The following is a 19,971-nucleotide window of genomic DNA, read 5'->3' as shown; positions in this document are numbered from 1 at the left end:
CGTAAAATCAAGTTATCAATAAAATCTGTGTGTAGACACATAACTTCCGGTGTGGGAATTTTATTTAGTATGTGGAACGAGGTAAAATAATTATATAATATGATGTTCTCAATTAATTTTGCTCTGTTACATAATTATGCGTAATACATTTAACTGTCAGGGATGGATAATAATATAAAACCCGACCAACGAAAGTCTGGAACGTACGAGTTAAGTTAATATAATAACAGAAAAATAGCGCTAATTATTATTATTTATTAATCAATACTCAGAGGCTTTTCGCATCGTTCGGGCTTCCTATATCTACCTATACCAATACCGATGGCGATAGATAGACATGATGCCTAACTGAGATTAAAATAAAAGTAATGATATAATATTATGTGAAGTAAAATTGTAGAGTTAAAACCATATTTTGTTTTTCACTATTAGACAAGAAAAAGATATAATAAATTATTATTTGTGAATTTTAAAAACCATAATGTTTTCAATAAACGTTTGTAGGCTTGTTTTGTTTAGATATAACAAATGGCCAATGACGTCAATGTGGGATCGGAGAGGTGACAACGTCATTGGCCGGGAAATGTCATCTGGTTTCCCTGAAGATTGGGAAATGTTGAAGTGTATACATTTATCGATCATTGATGTCAATAGCCAGTTAAGTGCAACTCAATATTATTAACATTGAATATATATTCATAATATGAAAGATGATGCATTGGCACAAAAATTTACTTATAAAAAGGTACATCCAACTCGTAATGTGATAAAATCATTAATGTTTACAAACTATAAATTCTCTACACATGTCAAAGTATGTGCCTACAACTTAACAACTGTTCCCATGTATCAATATTTGATTTCGATATGACTTGAGGATATTTACGAAATTTCTTGAAGTTTTAACTATTTAGTGTGAAACGCAATATGAATTTAGTTTTTATTTTCTTACAGTAAGTAGGTATAAATTTATGTCTAGTTGTAACACTATGCTACGCAACTCTAAATGTGTAATACTGTAATAGTGGTAACAATTGTGTAGATAATTAAAAAAATAATAAACTTATAGTTATAACTTATATTATACCAATCGTCTATATTATATTTAATCTCATATCTTGGAAATTGATGTCATTGAACAATGACTGATCAAAGACAAAATATTTGCAAAAGTGCTATTTAAAAAAACAAAAATTCCCCAAATAATTGGATCATTAACAATATTAAAATTGTATAATATGATATATGAAACCTAAATAATGAAATTATTATGGACACATTCACACATTGAACAAATATAATTTACAAAACTTAGAATTTGAATAATTTTATTGTTAGAGGAAAACATGGAAGTGAACATGCTTGGTGAATCACTCTGTACGTAACCATATATATATATATATAATATATATTTAAAAAAACCGATATTATGGTTAAGTTGTCCCTCATACCAGTCACAATGGAAGTGTTTATTTTACAACACAGGTTTATTACATTATTACGTTCTAAAGTTTTAATGGTCAAGTGAATGTGTAAACTTTTTTTAAAGACAATAACAGTTACAAACATTTTTTTTAATGCTCCGAGAACTCTATGATTATTATTACTTTTATATTAAAAACAAATATCGTATTTAGAAAATTACATTTTCCGATCATATAAAATGTTCTGAAAATGTAAGGCAATTTAATGTTTGTAAAACACATTAAACGATTAGTGTTAAAAGTAGGGGAAAAGAAACGGTTTTACACATTATAGTATTGTTACATATCTGGGTCTAAAATATTCACAACGATTTCAAACACATCAAAATTTAGGTAAAAAGAAGAAGATGCGTTATACACGTGTGATATTTGAATACATGACATTATTGTAGACCCTTAGTTGCAGGTATATTTACTGACTTTAAGATGACAAACTATATTATAATTTATAATCAATAAGGCACCTAGTATATAATATTTGCTGATGGTGATTACATTAAATTTAAATTTATAAGTTGTTTTATTCATTTATATAAGTAATTAAACCATAATAGTATCTATGTACATAATATTACGTACCTAATTATATACACAAACTTATAATTTTTTTTTTGGTTTTTACAATATTTATCATCGGAGAAATACTATCCAAACGATTTCAACTAATATATCACTGTAGTACATAAACATTATAGTTTTACTTTCATTATAATATTCACATACTAATTAATTAATTATAAGTATTATTATTATTATTATTATTTTTTTGTTTGATTGCACTCTTTGTATAGGACGCAAAAATTGTTATATTATTTGTTTAAAAAATATATCTCAAAATAAAAATGTATTGTTTTTACAATATTATGTAATATCGTAATAGTTCAGCCGTAATGCTTATTGACAGGAGCTCAATATAGTAATACAATTGGCCATGCATGTGAAATGGTTGTACACTTGTAAACATACAAATATAAGAAATGAAAAAAAAAACGCGTAATCAAATTGATGTTATATTGGATTGACAGTTGTAAAGACGAAAACTAAAAATATACTACCTAATAATAATGTAAAGTCAAAAGATGGTTAAATTAAATTTGCCTTGCCATAGCCCACGTTGTCCAACTTTACATAAATAATATATTATACTATTAAGCAACGTTGTAGATGGGGAACTGGTAAACTCAGTAAGATAAATAATAGTTTAAATATTTCAAAAATAATATACATATTTTTTTTTCATATTCAAACAATTTAAATGACTGCACTTGCTGACGTCATAGGATATAATATGCTTAAAAATTGTAGGGACTAGGGTCTAAGACCTATCACAATTTAAGTATGTACATGGAAAATCGATACAATATATGTATTATTATAAATGCGAGTTTTCAACAATAATCTATAAAAATTCAAACCTTGTGTTTTTTTCGAAAAAATTGTTTGTTTAGTTTGGTTTTCTGCTATGACCATTTTGTATTGACCTTCATATTCATTTTTCAAGCAATTAAAGAACAAAATAATTAAATTAAATTAAATGCGAGTTTACCACGTAAAAACAAAATAAATTTTTGTTTTTAGTTAGAATAATGCGACAAATGAAAAATAATGAATTACATACTTATCGAAATAAATCTCTATTGTAACGTAGATGTTTTTTATGATATTTCGTAAAAATATAGTGGAATAATTTTCGATGGAATTTTATTTTGTATTATTAATGTGGAAAAATTTTCATTTAAATAATATTTCGTTCTGCTTGCAGGCGCAGTTACTGATAGCGATACTTACTGAACTTAGAGGCACAGCCACATTGTACAATGTCGGTAGGTTAATAAATAATACAGAATACGGATTAAAATAATAATATGTTAGTCCATCAACCGTGGTACAATGGTACTTAATATAACCATGTAATACCTATATTCCGATATTCGACAAGGATTCCAATACCTAATCATCTCAATTCAAGCATATACGATGGTGGAGGTGAAAGAGTGGTGAGAATATAAACCGAATTTTTATCGCTTATAACGTCATGTATCTTACTTGGTAAATATCACCCAGATGCATAAACGAACAGACTTGTATCAACTGAAACAGTGAACCGCAGCAGAACGCGAACACAACGGCGGTGGAGGTATTCATGATGGTTTGAAGTCCGGACGCGGTTTGCTCAAAAATCGGTAAATTTCTCTGGCCACGTGTCGTCAAAGTCTGCAGGTTCGTGGAACAAGCAATAACGTGAAGACTGGAATGATTAAACGAAAACAATATGATATCATAATATTAAAAACAATGTGCTAATTAATGAGATGTGGGCTGTTTTTTGGCATCCAGAATGTGATACCGTTTTGATGTCATGAAGGTAAGATAATTATAAGGTTGGTACCATCTATATATTATTTTGTATTATTTTATGACGCTAACGTAACCATTGTTGATATGTCGCGATGCGGACGATGGTAACAATAACTGTTGTTATTCAAAAGCCATAAGGATGGGGTGGTCATAAATATGATGGTTTTCGGAGTGTGGGAGGGGCGCCCGCTCTGTCGAAACTATTTACCTGCATAATTAATAATTATAATTATAATAACTTTTTTTTGTTATAATGGCATTAAAAAATTATTATTATAATTATAGTAGACCCATATATTAGATTATTGAGGCGCGTATAACACGTTTTGTTTTATAATAATAATAATAATATGTTATAATATATTATTATTTTGGGTTTCTGAGGCTTAAGAACACGATTACCATTTACCATAATATTATTTATGTACCTATTAGACGAGTAATTGTTTGAGCAGTGTAAGTCAAAATTGTTAGTTGAACATATCTATTATGTTCTTTGGGTTTTCCTGCGATTATTCGAGTAAATGAAAATATAATCTGTCGATGAAGTGCGAGGTCTTTGTGTTTTTCCGATCGTCTAGAAAATTTAATATTAAATATAAATTTTAATTTTAGAATATGACAATTGCAATAACAATTATATACAACTCATTTAGTTATTAACTTGACAGATATAGCTTATGGCTTCTGCATAGTCTAAAAAAATATAATAACAACAAAATATTTTTTTGGAAGTTGGCGGTTAATAATTTATTATTTTCACCTGCATTCGGTGATATTACATAACGAAATTTCTATCTAATTCAAAATTGCTTCCAAAAATTAAATAACTAAAGTTTTGAACATCTAAAATAAAATAAAAATATATTCCCCACTGTTTACATAATTCTCTGAAAAACTTTAAGTCTAGAGAAAGATGAAGGAATTATATATTACCACGTACATACGAATACCGGTTCAGAAGTTACTTTCTTTAAGGCGTAACAGACGTATCCTTTACTAAACTATCCACATAAATATATAATCATATTAGAGGAACTACCACTCAATCTGCTGGCTGCCTATATTATTATATTGTCCAAACTTAAAACTTCAAAATAAACTTACTATAGCAGCGGCTCCTATAACTAATATATAATATATTATGCATCGTAAATATTTAAATTGTTCTTTGGTGATCAAAGATTAAGTTTCAAAAGAAAACATTATATTGCAGATTGATATGAATGGTGTGGGGGGGGGGGGGTGCTGATTGGGTGAGAAAAACGTCATTAAATCTTTATAAAAATTAAACCTAATAGGGTACATCATACAAGTTAAAAGCCATTATTGCTGTTACCGTAATCAGTAATTATTTTATGAGTAGCTTTATTTATTTTAATTTTTTTGGAGGGAAACGATTTAAATAAATCTTAAATGGTATTAATCGATATGGATGAAAAAAAACCATGTAAGTACTTATTATTGGAATATTTCAAACGTCATTAATCATTATTATTATATTTGAATTATTATTATGCGTTATGTGAAATTCACGTTTATTTTGTGGGAAAAAATAAGGTTGTGTCTTAAACGTTTGGGGATGCGAATTTATGTAAACGAATTAAAAGTAAATAGATGCATGCGTGTATTTTTGTATCGTAGCAAGTACATTTTAAATAATATATAAAAATAATATACATTTTAATAGTGTTAATTCAAATAATGTCGTTTACTCGCCATATTATTATTAATTATAATATTATGTTTTCAAAATGTTTTGGTGAACTCCCGCATTAACTATGTATTTAATACATTTTACTTTAAGAAATCACACATCAAATAATATAGTCAGCTTTCTTCGGTAGGTTATCGAGTTCAAGTAATTCAGTTAATTATGTTATTCATAGTGTTACTTAAGAATATGTCAAAGTCAATACTTAAGTTTCAAACGAACCCTTCAAAATCATGAAAGAATCGCTATTTAAAGTTAAATTACTCAAAAGCTTCTAATTAGAATATTTCGATTTCGATAAATAAAAATCCAGAGAACACCACTTAAATTGTTTAAAAAAATCTATGTATTTTAAATTATGACTTAAAGACCTACACATGAAAACAATTCAGGAAGAGGCAAAAAATTATTATAAACGATTCCACCTACCTACGCCTTAACTCTCATCCAAACAAACTTATAAAAAATCTAGCTTCATTAACCATTCCTGATAACCCTCATCGTCGCCTTAAGCATAAATGGTGCAGAGACCTACTTAATCCCTAACACAAAAAAAAAAAATAAATAATATTAAGGTTAAAACAAAATAATTAAAGACGTAATAAGTGTCATCGGTGGGTAGCTTCTTCATTCAAAATTCCATTATATTGTCATTGTCATTAGCTCATACTCTTATTGTGACGATTGCGTATAGATTGTGTATTTATTAATAAAGTAATAAAAAAAAATGTATTTTAAATTATGACTTAAGGTTTGCTTAAGTATACTTAAATATTTCAATAATTATGTAAATAAATAAATACATTATTGAAGGAAAAAGGGGTAAGCAATAAGCATGCTTCGCCAATCACTCTGTTCATGGTTTTAATTTTTTAAATTACAAATAATATAGTATTATGATATTATAGAACAATGTTTGGTACTGTGGGTTACTATAGACTACAAATTAAATATATTTGTATTATAAAAGGATTTTTTTCAATTTCAAACTAAAAACAATTATTATAACTGACAATTTATCCTGATGACATACTATGAACAAATACTTAAAAATTAGTATAATTCCTACTAATCACTTATTAAATCTAAAAGAAATTGTTAGTATTCAAATAGTCTTTTTATACCTAATATTTATACTTAATAGTATTATGTGATCGGTGTTGTATTGAATAAATTATTCATTTCTATGAATAAAATAACACTATTACGACTATATTACGAGTCATAATTTACGACACTTCTAGAATACCCATAATAATATTTTTCAACTACGAAAATACTTATTTTAAGTTCGTACCTACCGATTTCTGAAATAAATTCATTTTCGTGACCTTGGTATTTCGGTCAGGAAACTACATTTTTAGCGGATCCTCGTCTAGAAATTTACCACGTGGATTATATAAGTCAAAAGAGCGAGCGAGCAATTTATTTTTGTGATTTTTTTCCTGTCTAATTTAGCGTGGCGTTATCAGCACTATATTCGGAGAATCAGGAAAAATAAATTTCTAAAATAATGTATACCTTATATACATATAAATATATAATATTCAGTACTCACGTTTTACACACACATATTATTATATAATATTATAGAATAAATTGAATTTTTTTTAAACTTAAAATAATATTTTGAGGTAGAATCATAAACCGACAGAAACATAATGACGGTTATAATAAACTTAAAAAATATATAGATATTTTGTTGAAATTTAAATATGATGCGAGTGTGATAATGTATTTCGCTCGATATAAAGACAACAAAATATGATCACTGACATTTTCTAGATATTATTCGTATACTCATTGCAATATTACTTGAAATATTTAGCTACGCTGGGACCGTAATAATAAATTATTGTTTTAAAATGTCCAATAAAGATAAAAAAAATCGGTATTGTCAAATGTGCAAGAGAATTTAGTTTTTTTTTTTATCTATACGCTACACGCGATAGCGTATGCATAATAATATATGTATTGTATATAAGATGATTCTTTTATAGGTAAACCCTCATTTTAACGAAAAGTTATGACATTTTTGGAAATACTTTTCGAAATGAACATACGTAAAGACTAGATGTTTAAATATAATTTTAGATAGCTTTTTTTGTTACACTTAATGATCTCAGTAGCAACAGTGAAATCATTATTCGTATCGATAATGAATGTGTTAATCATATTTCTTGAAATTCAAAAGACATGTTTATGATCTATTACGTATTTTTAAATGAAGGAAAGTTTATTGGCTTTCTATTTTCAATATAATTAGAAGTCAATAAAAAAACCAAATTTTTGAAGAAATAAGAATCAATTTTTACTATAAATGTAGTTGTGAATAAAACTATGAATTAGAGTTTATATAAATATTTAAAGTAGGGTAGTTTAGGTGTATGGAAAATTTAGTGGACTAACACTTTAAGGGTTTGGTATCCTTGTGCTATCCCACTCCACTTATTTAAACTTTAAATAAACATTAGTTATAACTAGTATAGGTGTATATGAACTGTTTGGAATTTATGTTTGTACTTAACTCTAAATACATATGTGTAGCTTGAAGTACATTTATAGTATGTTCAGTCAGAGAATGCGCTGATTCCTCCGTGTCACCCTGCTATTAAAAATTCAAAACCGATTCTATTGTGGTAGAGTATCACGTGAGAATGCATGATAAACTGGATTTTGATCAGCCCATGGTGTGTTTTTTAGCTGAATAGAATATATGTATATAATTTATATTAAATTCTCTAAAAATTTAAAACATTTTACTTCGAAATATGAAATATGGAATTACTATACTATCATTTAAATTTTTCAAATATTTTGTAGCAACTTCAAATCGTCTAAAATATAAATAGGTAATCAAAAACTTTATTACTTTTTGAGAAAATATTAGAGTTCATCTTAAAAAGACTTAATCTATATAAACCGACATGGATGCTGATCGTATGCATAATAACTAATAAGTAATAACAATAGCTATAATAGGTAGTAAAGTATTTTGAACATTGCAGGGTAGGCACATCACCACATCATTATTGCTTATATTGTTCATAGAAATCGTGAAATTATCATAATCTCGTACTTTCGGTACCGTACGATAAAGTAATAATAATAATTATTATTGTGTAATTACGTAACAATAATCTAGAATAGGTACTCGTATTCAAATAAAATTTGAAATTTACTGCTTAAACTGTTAAACGGATATTACGGTGTCCCGTGCATCGTACCTATAATGAAAATGACAATAATAATAATAATACGATTTAACAGATAATAATGTAAATTATTTTAATGCGTCAGCTCTCGATTTTTGTATTGGTTATTAAAACAGACCAGTTTATATGTACAATATATAAAATAATAATATGCGATACCTATAACAAACCATTTCCGAATAACATAACGGTCAATCATTTTGTGGTAGACATATTATAAAGGTGTAGTACATGAGCGATGAAATTCGTTTCGATTGCGATCTCCGATTTTCGTCCGGAAACCATTATTTAACACATATAATAATAATAATAATATATTATATGTACTGTACTTGGTGCTTATCTAACGTGAGACTTTAAGGGTCGGTCCACATCCACACATACATATACATAGTATACATAGGTGGGAATATATTATTGTCGACTGGGATTTTTGTAGAAATGGGTTAATACGGTTAGAGAATTCCGGGAATGGCAAGGACCGAATACAGTTTTCTTATAAGTGTAGTTAGATATTATATAAGGTACGAATATAGGTATATCTGATAAGTATCGAAAGGAAAATAATTTATTTTCCTTTGATTTATGGTTAAGGATTGACTCAAACAAATTTACAGATACCCTAAAGCACTGTAGTGCATGTAGAGATATTATAAAACACGCGTTTCACAACGCACATTCGTCCCAGTCAATATACCTAATCATCATATTTAATATTTATGGAATGATATTATTATTACTTCGGAAAACTATTAAGTACCTACTCCTCATATTTTGACATGCAAAATATTATAAAATTGATTTTGTTATTCTCGTGTTCACCTATTTTGTTGTTATTTCTTATTTTAAAAATTTAATAATTTAATCGATATTAAATTTACAGAGTTTGATTACCTATGAAAATATTTAAAATTTAAAATAATATGAAATATCCAATAATAGTAGGTATACATATAATGATTATATTCGTTCGATGAAGTAGCTAAATATAGATTTCGCGTAGTGGAGAGGGTGTTAAGAGGTTTTGAACATTTTATATGGATGATAGAATTATAAGAACAAGAAAAATATTATCCATGTTTTTCGTTGTAATAATTTTTTGCATCATCAATACTTTTGTTCTCATCTAACTATTTTTTTTTTTATTAATGAATATATGAATTCTTGGGTGAAGAGGTTAGTTTAATCATTGGGTGTATACGTGGGAAAATACAATGTACATTGAGAAATCTATGTGTTATTTAAAATACCTACTTCGTATAGTAAACATAGTAATATATTAATAAAGTTTTGACTTTTTAAATTTAATTTAATGTACAATATTATTTTTTTAAATTATTGTTTAATTAATTCTGTTTAAAATACACATATTTAAGTGATATGTTTTTTTGTAAACGTTGAAAAATAATATTATTTCACGTAAAAAGCCAAATCGAATCGTATATTTATAACATTTTAAACGATTTGAAATACAATTATACAATATTTTATATACTTAGTAATAATATGTTCAGTCATATTCTGAGAACAATATACACTGTATAATATGTGTACTAAAACTTGGAAGTCATTACTTGAATGCTAATAAGAAATAAGAATTTATATTTACTTGTGCAGCTACTTCTTTCTTTGACTTTGACGAAAGTTGTCGAAGTAAATATTATTTGGTTTCAATGATTTATTTAGTCTTTGATATATAGCCTCGGGAAACTTTTGGACGCATTGCTTTATCGATCTCATCAAAATTTTATAGTCAATAAAGTTGAGTTCTCGTCTGACTGACCGCACTCTCCCGGCTAAAAAGATTTGTTTGATTCAATTTGGAGCTATTGTTTACTTAATTCATCATGCTGTTGCCTGTTATTCATCGCATGAATTTTGAACTACTTGTAAATAATACCATAAAAATATATCAATTATTTTCGAAACAATACTTTCTTTATGACGTGATCATAAAATAAAATATGCGTATTTTATTATACAGTATATTTACTTTTAGTTATTATGCGATTTATGTGGTCGAGATAATAATATATATGAGATCAAAAGGATTTTTTTTCTGAAAAACCGTATATCATAATCAATTTGAAAAAAAATAGATTTAAAAAAAATGTATAAAATACATGTTCGCCATTTAATTTTTTTTTTTTATAATATGGTTTTCACTAGAAACATTTGCGGCTACTTTTGACGCCTTTTTATAAATAGATAATTTAATTTCACCGAAGTAGCCAGTAGGCGAGGATATATAAAAAAAAAAATGAAATGGTTTCCCGGGAATTGGGTTACAACCTCTGGGGTTGTGTGTAATATCATATGGCAGCTATTAATGCTACGATAATATATTTTATTTTTGATTGCATGACTCTCTAAAAGGCACACTTCAATAAAACAAAACAAGACATATAATACAGGTCATACGCATTCCATGCAGTGGAAATATAAGACTTTGTAACTTTGAAAACGTAGATCATTGAAGTTTTATCTGTTTTGATATTTCATTAAAACGCTCACATTTTTTAATTATAAAGTATGAGAATATGAGGTTGGCGAAAAATATAAATTTAAGTTAATATATTATTATAGTTAGATTTATTATTTCGAAATGTTACTTATTTTATGTAGATTCTCTATTATTTTTTATTTTTTTTTAATTCTTAATATTTCATGTTGAAGCATATTGTTGAGATTAACTAATAAATAATGTTTATACTGCTCGTGTAATTTAACTAAAAAATGTAATTTTTCAAACAATTAAATTAACAGAAATGTACAACAATATATGCTTTCCTTACTAAGAAACAAATAGAAAAAAAACTGATGTTCAAGCTCATTTGTCTATTTCACACGTTTTCTCTATAACCAATCATAACATTTTTTATTTAATGTGATTGTTTCATATTGTCGCTTTAGCCGAAATAGTGTTCAGAATTTCAGTAGGTACCTCACTGGGAGTAAAAAAAAAGTATTTTTATTAATTAATAATGCATAATATAACGAAAAATTATTAAATGAATATTCATGATTGTAAAATATTTTGATAGAAAACTATACTTCTTATGAGACGTGATTATCAATAAATAAGTAATAATATTTTTTTATATATTTATAATATTAAATGTATTATTCGACTGCACCTCTGAAAACATTTAATATACAATACGAAATTTTTATTTATTTTTTTTACTTTTAGCTATTAGTTGAAACTATGATAGCTCGACAATTACGATTGTACAGGTACAAAATTAAACATTACAATTATATGATATAGACTAAAATGTTACAGTAATAATATGAATTGAAGACCTATAGGTACATTAATTACATTTACATACTGGCAATTAAAAATATTTAAAATTCAATTTAATTATGTGATAAGAAAGGTATCAGAGTATCGGACTATGGAACAATCTGTTTATTTAGAACAGCTGAAAGGAGCGTAATGAGGGGAGTGATTAAAGAGGAAAGTTCAGATAAAAATTTAGTTAGTGGATTATCAATTGCGTGGATATTGGGTAGAGGTATATTTTTGGAGTTAGTAACGGAGGCGTAAGAATTTTTGGAAGGGGCAGGGGTAGTCTGGAGATGAAGAGAAGTGGGTACCGGAATCGGATTCTGTGGTTTTGATTGAGTGATTTTGCGTCGTTTGAGAAGAGCTTTGAAAATTTGACATCCTTTGTAATTGGAAGTGTGATTACCCATGCATAGGGCGCACTTGGCTGGACTGGTTTTGGATTTGGTGCAGTCTTCGGTGTGGTGGTCACTCCCACATTTGACACACCGTGGAGGATGGTGGCAATAATTTGCGGTGTGACCGTAGTTTTGGCAGTTACGGCACTGAGGTGGACCACTCTTTGTCCTATATGGTAGTTCGACTTTTACATATGTGTGCAAAATTGAAGACAAGTTTAGGATATCTTTATTGTTGGTGTTGGGATTTAATTCCACAAGAAACAGTGGGCATGGGTGCCCATTTTTTATGACGTTTGTGACTCGTCTGGTGGAGTGACCTAACTCCGAGAGTGCGTCAGATATATCGGAAATGAGTGTTGTATGGTGCAAGTTTCTGATAATGACCTTGTAAGGTCGATATGGTGGAGGCATGAAGGTGTGAAAAGAGGCACTGGTGCCCATTAGATGATTAACGATTAGGTTAAACATAATACGTCCATGAGGTCGAATAATCAGAGAGGAAGAAGTAGACTTACAAGAAAAACCGTTTAGGCCGGTGATTTGTATTAATGCATTTTTTAATGCGGAGTAGTTGGTGATATTTTGAACGTATATTGGTGGAGCCCTGAGGTTGTCCTGTTGATGATGAAGATTTGACTCGTTGATAATATTGGTAGTATCACTAGAAGTATCGATTTGGACATCGTGGTCCTCATTGTTGGCTAGGACAGCGAATTTATTTGGCGAAACAAATGACTTGGTTTTTTTGGTTTCCGTTTGAATAAGTGAATTAGGAGAAGACGGCAGCGACCGTTTGGATTTGGAAATTTTCGGAGAGGAATTCATATTAAATGAAAACGTAATTAACGGAAAGAAATCCGTGAACTGATAACTGATTACATAATAAAATGCGATAACAGAGCGAACAACCGTACATACGTGCGGTCTCGCTGCAGGTCAACAATGAACTGAATACGAAATTTTATAGGTGTATCTTTGTTTTAGTATACCAAAATTCACGGGCAAATCGGGATCGGTGTACCTCACTTTGTGAACTAATTTGACCCAGATTTTATATAAGTCTAGGTATATTTCCTATCGTGGCTTAAACTACTTTTTTAAACTTTCTAAGAACAATCGCTGAAATTTCTTTAAATAGTTTACAAATCTATAAACTACGAACATAGAGACAATACGGATCTTTTGTTGTACATTTGAATAACAAACAATTAATCAAATATAATTATCTAAAAAAGAAAACCCATAGCAACGCTCGTACTGGCGGGTGGGCCAGTCTATACACATTTTTTTACTATAGCCAATGGTGACCCAAAATAAACGAAAAAATTCAATTTTCTTGTGCCAAAACGAAATTCATATTGGAGCCACCCCTAGGAACCATGCAAAGGACTTGATAACCGTAGTGAAAGACACTTATATAGTCTCTAGAAATACATGTTTAAAATTCGGGGCCAATTGATTGTATTATTTCAATATCTTTTTTAAGCCTTCAAACAAGCGCACATTTATCGTCATAATTATTATATTATAATAGTTGAGAAATTACTATATTTTAAAATAGGTACCTTGCAAACATGGTCGCTAATCGTAGAGATAGGTACTATAATAACTACAGTGTAAATTTTATCTGGTTACAGATTAAAGTGGTGTTTGAAATTCTTGGGAAATTTCTGTCGAAAATCATCACCGTGTATTATTCCCTTGTGGGAAAATGTATATCGTTTTATCACCGAATGATTGTAAATTTAAGTTGTGTAAAATATGTAGGATGATGAAGCTGCTCGCATAATTTCGAAATCACATAATATAACGTTTAACATATATTATTATTATCCTCCCGGTAACAATTTGGATATAATAATTATTGAATAAGGATAATGTAAGGTGGTCGTTTCGCACGGTCATGAATAAAATGAGTGACAATAAAACACCATCTGTTTAATGGGTGAGAGACTTCCAGTCATAATGGAAAATGGTAAAATGGGTGGCATCTGGTCCTTGACAAATATTATTCATAAATACATAAAACATACAAAATAAATATTTAAATATTAAAAAACATCTTACCTTGTAAAACACAAAATCCTCTTCGCTGATCTTCAAATAGTAATATTATCTATTGAAAACAATAATTATTGTTATAATATTTTCCTGTGCAAGCTGTGTTTAATTTTTTAATTTTTCAACAACACAGTTTGCCTCTAAATGATGAATGTTCGGAACATGATTGTGTTTATAATTTCATTTAACGATTTTAAAATTATTTGCAATTTGAACAAATTTAGCATAATATAATAAATAGTAATTACCATTATATCTACTGTGATAATGTACCTATATGATCTGTTATGTAATTAAAGCTATTACATATTATAGATGTTTTTTTTAAGTCAGGAAATTTAAATTTAAACTGAATTTGCACTGCGGAGATTGTCGAACGACTAAATTTAATGGAAAATTAATAGGTAATAATACAAAATATTTAAAAAAAAAACATTTTAGAGAGAGATTTTCTGTAATAAATTCCATTATAACACTCAAAATAAACGGATGAAAGGTGTAACTTTTGTGAAGTTTTTATAGAATTCCCTGATTATTTTCATCGGATTACTCTTTTTGATATATATAAAGTTGTATTCCAAATATTGGTCAGTATACATATAATTTTAAAAAGGCGGGTAAGTCGTGGATGTCGGCTCTGCTGTACAGTAGGTTACAAGTGGGTTACTGTAATGGATGGAATTAAATTTGAATCCAATGATATTATATCATTGTATACGAAAAACGATTCTGAGCGAAGACTGTCTAGGATATATTAAATTTTCAAATCTTAGATTTAAAAAGAAAATTTTTTATGAATTTATAGTTCAAAATAATTTGTAAATTTTCGTGATTTTCGTGATTTTCGTGATTTTTACATAATATGTTGTCAAAATTCAAACTTTAAATGCTTGTAAAAAAAAATTAAGACTATGCATTTCTTTTATTTTTCAATTGCTATTGTAAAAATACGATAGGAGCCATGTATTAAATTTTTAAATCTTAGATATAAAATGAAAATTGTTTATGAATTTATTCTAGCTTAAAATAATTTACGAATTTTCATGATTTTTACGTATGTTGTTAAAATTCAAACTTTGAATGCTTGTAAAAAAAAATTGTGATTATGAATTTATTTTATATTTCAACTTCTATTGTTAAAATGTGTTAGAAGCCTTGTATTAAATTTTCAAGCTTTTCTACCGAACAAATAAATTTTTATCGATATTTATAGAAAAAAAAACTAAAAAAGTTGAAAAATTAAAATCTCAGTAAACAGCTCAAAACAAATCTAAATATTTTGAAAATTTTATCAAATATATAAAATGCCTATATAAACATTCAGTGAAAATTTCAAGTATCTGCGGTCATTTGTTTTAGAGTTACGCCAAAATAAGGAAATTTCTAAAAGTGAAAATCCAATGTTGTAAAAATTTAAATTTCAAATGCTCATAAAAATTGAATTTGAATTTTTATTTGTGATAAAGATTGAAAAACTTGTAAGGAATCTTGTATTAAATTTTCAAATCTTAGATATAAAAGGAAAATTTTTTATGAATTTCTAGCTTAAAATAATTTGTAAATTTTCGTGATTTTTACGTATTTTGTAAAAATTCAAACTTTGAATGCTTATAAAAAAGAATTGTGACTATGATTTATTTAATTTTTCAACTGCTATTTAACAATAGGTTAGTAGCCTTGTATTAAATTTTCAAGCTTTTCTGCCTAACAAATAAATTTTTATCCATATTAATTTAAAAAAAACTAATAATGATCGAAAATTTCAAATGACTATGAATAGTTTAACTTAAGTCGAACATTTTTGAAAATTGCATGGTGGATAGAATATACTTATATAAACATTCGGTGAAAAATTCAAGTATCTATGTTCATTTGTTTTAAAATTACATCCAAAACCAAAATCGATTTTGTCGAAAAATGAGTGTGCGTAAAATTTCCCGTTTTTCTTAATTTTTAGTTTGTTTTTCTCGATTATTTAGAAAAGTATTAAGAATTTTTCACTTTTGACCCTCCAAAGTACCAACTAGATTTACTTTCTGATCGAACGAAGAACTGAAAATTCGAAATTGAAGCACTTTTACTGCCCCAAAACGTGATGACACACATTAAAAAAACACACACACATTATGGTAAAATCAATACATTCATCGCTCCGCTCAGAATCTAAAATATGCCATTTAAACACACAAAATGTCGATGGGTCTATTTTAAATCTGAACTTAAATTATGTTTTAAATTTATATAGATATGCACTCTTCACATACTATTATATTATTTCGTGGTAACATGTACACATGTTTGAAATAATTATTGAAAATCTTTGATTAGTTATTTAATATCAATTAATGTATAAATTATTTTATTTTTTTTTTAACTTATTGCAGCGCTTCGTGAATAGTGTGCAAATAAAAACCGAATGGTTATGTTAAGATAGGTTAGAAATGAGTTCCTGCTATTTTATATTGAAAAACAAATGAAACGGTTTTAAATGTTTATTTGTTTTAGTCCCCACGTTAATTGATATCTATTGAACGTTGAACATTTTTATAATGACTATTCTGTGTTTTCTTTTATTGTATACTATGAACCTCGTTTAATGAACTTTTAGATGCTTTGCTAAGCAATGAATGAATTGGGTTTACAACGTTGTAGTGTTTGTGTATAGCATATAATATATGAGTGGCTACGAAACCTTCTATTCTGCCACCGTGTGGGTTGACAGGCAAATCAATTTTTTTTAGAAAATTCATGTTTGAAGGTTTTTGTTTTCAAAAACTGTGTAGTTATTCTACACATATAATATAGTTTCAAATAATTTCAGTGACCCATAAGATTAAGTAAGAGTATATGCTCATTATCTAAAAGGTTTTACTGTAGTAAAAAAAAATCATAGTGAATACATATATATCTTTCTAACGATTGAATTACAAAAATATTGTTTTTTCGAAGATAACTGTCTGATGATAATATTGAACATTTTACATTTTACCTAGAATTAAAAAATGGAAAGAATAAATGTCGAATAACGTAATATTATAATCATGACACAGTAAATCAAGCTTATAATCGTATTTCAACCGATACGAATCGCCATTAATAAGTTAAACAGAAATGTGTAAATATAAATTAGTATCGTTTAATGATATGAATGGACTTCTGATATAAATAGTTTAAATGTAGTAAAATATTTTGAAAATTTAATTGTGTATTGAAAATGTTAATATAAAAGTGTATCTGAAATAATTTAAGTTTTTGTATTATTGCTAACCATTTTTTAATTACGATAAAAATAACTAAAATCGTTTGAGAAAAAAATCATTATTTTATAATTGAATATACAATTTGAACTCAAATACTTTAAAAATATCCAATTATATGCATTTTCAAATTTGTTTTATCAACACAAATAAAAAAAGACACTGATATAAGCTTAAAATGTCTATAAATGGTTGAAAAAGGCAAAAATATTTTTTTTTAATTAAATCTTGTATGGAAAATGCTAATATAGCTTAGAAAATGTCTTCAGTAAAAAATGAAATAAAGAAAATTGGTTTTCGTCGAAATCTGGTGTTCTATAAATATTTCCTCTCTCCCATTGTTTTTTGGTAAATTTTCCCAAACTATTTTAAAATATACAGAGCATTTTTTTTTTTTTTTTTTGATACCTTCTACCTTTTCTCACAGATAGATACTAACCTAGCTAGAAATATCAGAAATCCAGAAACCTTATAAAGATTAAATCATTTTTTCTGCTCTGAAAAGTGATGACAGGTAGAAAAATACGCATCATTGTATAATAAATTATTAAAATAACAAAAAAAAGTGATTGTTCTGTTTGAAAATTAAAATTAGCAAAGGATTAAATAGGTATTATGATGAGTGTATACTATAGTTTTATTTTTTTTAAGCTTAATATATTGTCTCCTTTCGAAGTTAGTTTCTAAAGTAGGTATAGGGGTTCTTAAGACCTTAACGAAGTACAATAAATAATAATATTTATTTCTGTCTAAATTACGATTTTGATTTTGATTGTATAACGTTATAATAGTATATGCATATCAAAAAATGTTTGTTGCGAAAAATATTGAATAATAATAAAAATAAACGAGAAAGTGGCAAGACGATACTATTAAACTATAGGTATAATGATAAATACAAGTGGATATTAGGCGTATAGTTTATGCACACGGCATTCTATTTTACGAAAAATAATAATATTCTCGAGGTTACGATAGCTTTGTTACGAAAAGAGATAAAAAGATGGAGAAAAAAAATAGCAGTGGTATTGAGACTTTTGGAAACGACGGGACAGAAGGCGGGGATGAGAGTAAATCGTAAAAAAAAAACCAAAAGACGAAAAAAATGGCTAGAGGCAATCTAAAAAGATATGGAAATGCGCGTAGAGTTCGAAACACACGAATATACTATAATTTGCACTGGATGGGCCGAGGCATTTTCCCGTCGATAACGAACCACACGCGAGGTCGACGGGGCAAACCCCGAAAACGTTCATGCTCACCCTGTTGTACACACACACACACACACACACACACACACACACACACACACACACACACACACACACACACACACACACACACACACACACACACACACACACACACTATACGTTAGTTGGAGATCGTTTCTTGTAATATTTATATATATATAATATATATGCGTGTGTATGTGTGTGTGTGTAGCGGGAGTTGAAGACTATTGCTGGTTGGTTAACGCCACACGATAACTAGATGGTAGACGACACACCGCGAAGATGACGATATAGTTGTAAAAACGCGACGTTTGTGTAAAAAACAACGAAAAATACAGAAACTGGCATTAAGTCTGCGCAGGGAGAACAAATCCATTGCAGCAGAGGATTAAATTGGATTGGCCATAATAATAATAATAATTGTCTAGTCGCCGCCATTTCGGGCTGAAATTGAAATGTTTGTTTGTTTTTATACAGTATACTGTGCTAAAATTGATAATTTTGCATTAGGGCCAATATATGATACTACGCGATATATATATTTTTTTTTTCTATACAAAAATGTACATTTCGATCAGAAAAAAATATTATGTCAGAAAAACTAAATTTAACGCTTAGAAAATAAAATGACATTTGCAAATTAAAATGATATAATATAAAATACCAAAAATAATATCAAACTCTGCGGTAAATTCTGAGTTTTAACTAACGAACGAATTTTACTCTTGCCGGAAATTCGCGGAATTTATTACCTTCGTCAATAACAAGACTTTGCAAAGTACAAATCCATATGTATAATAATATTATTTTATGTACCTCATAAAATATAATATTTTAACATCATCAGAGCATATTATTATATCGTTTTGTTTTTGTTCACCTAAAGCTTAGTGTGCATCGTGCTAGTGTATAAAATATACTAATTTTAGTAATTTCGATTAAAATATTTTCAGA

General features: G+C 27.9%; 1 protein-coding gene and 1 long non-coding RNA gene across 2 annotated transcripts in view; one reads left to right on the top strand and one right to left on the bottom strand.

Annotated features, from left to right (window-relative positions):
* LOC107163172 (A disintegrin and metalloproteinase with thrombospondin motifs adt-2-like) overlaps nt 1-3,638 on the bottom strand; it is a 67,983-nt gene extending 64,345 nt beyond the window's left edge. The window contains exon 1 of the mRNA XM_015510447.2: nt 3,531-3,638. Coding sequence (XP_015365933.2) covers nt 3,531-3,629 — 99 coding nt within the window. The 5' untranslated portion in view covers nt 3,630-3,638. The remainder of the gene's footprint in view (nt 1-3,530) is intronic.
* On the top strand, nt 526-3,667 carry LOC149056554 (uncharacterized). The gene is made up of 3 exons (XR_016191121.1): nt 526-657; nt 3,247-3,481; nt 3,549-3,667. It is a non-coding gene; the product is annotated as an uncharacterized LOC149056554 (long non-coding RNA).
* Nucleotides 3,668-19,971: the final 16,304 nt, after the last annotated feature.

This window comes from Diuraphis noxia, unplaced genomic scaffold, assembly GCF_037042655.1.
Source record: "Diuraphis noxia isolate RWA-SAM2 unplaced genomic scaffold, SU_Dnox_SAM2 contig0003, whole genome shotgun sequence".
In the NCBI taxonomy this organism is placed as follows: Eukaryota; Metazoa; Arthropoda; class Insecta; order Hemiptera; family Aphididae; genus Diuraphis; species Diuraphis noxia.
The sequence above is the reverse complement of the archived record's forward strand: the minus strand, read 5'-3'. Positions and strand labels throughout refer to the sequence as shown.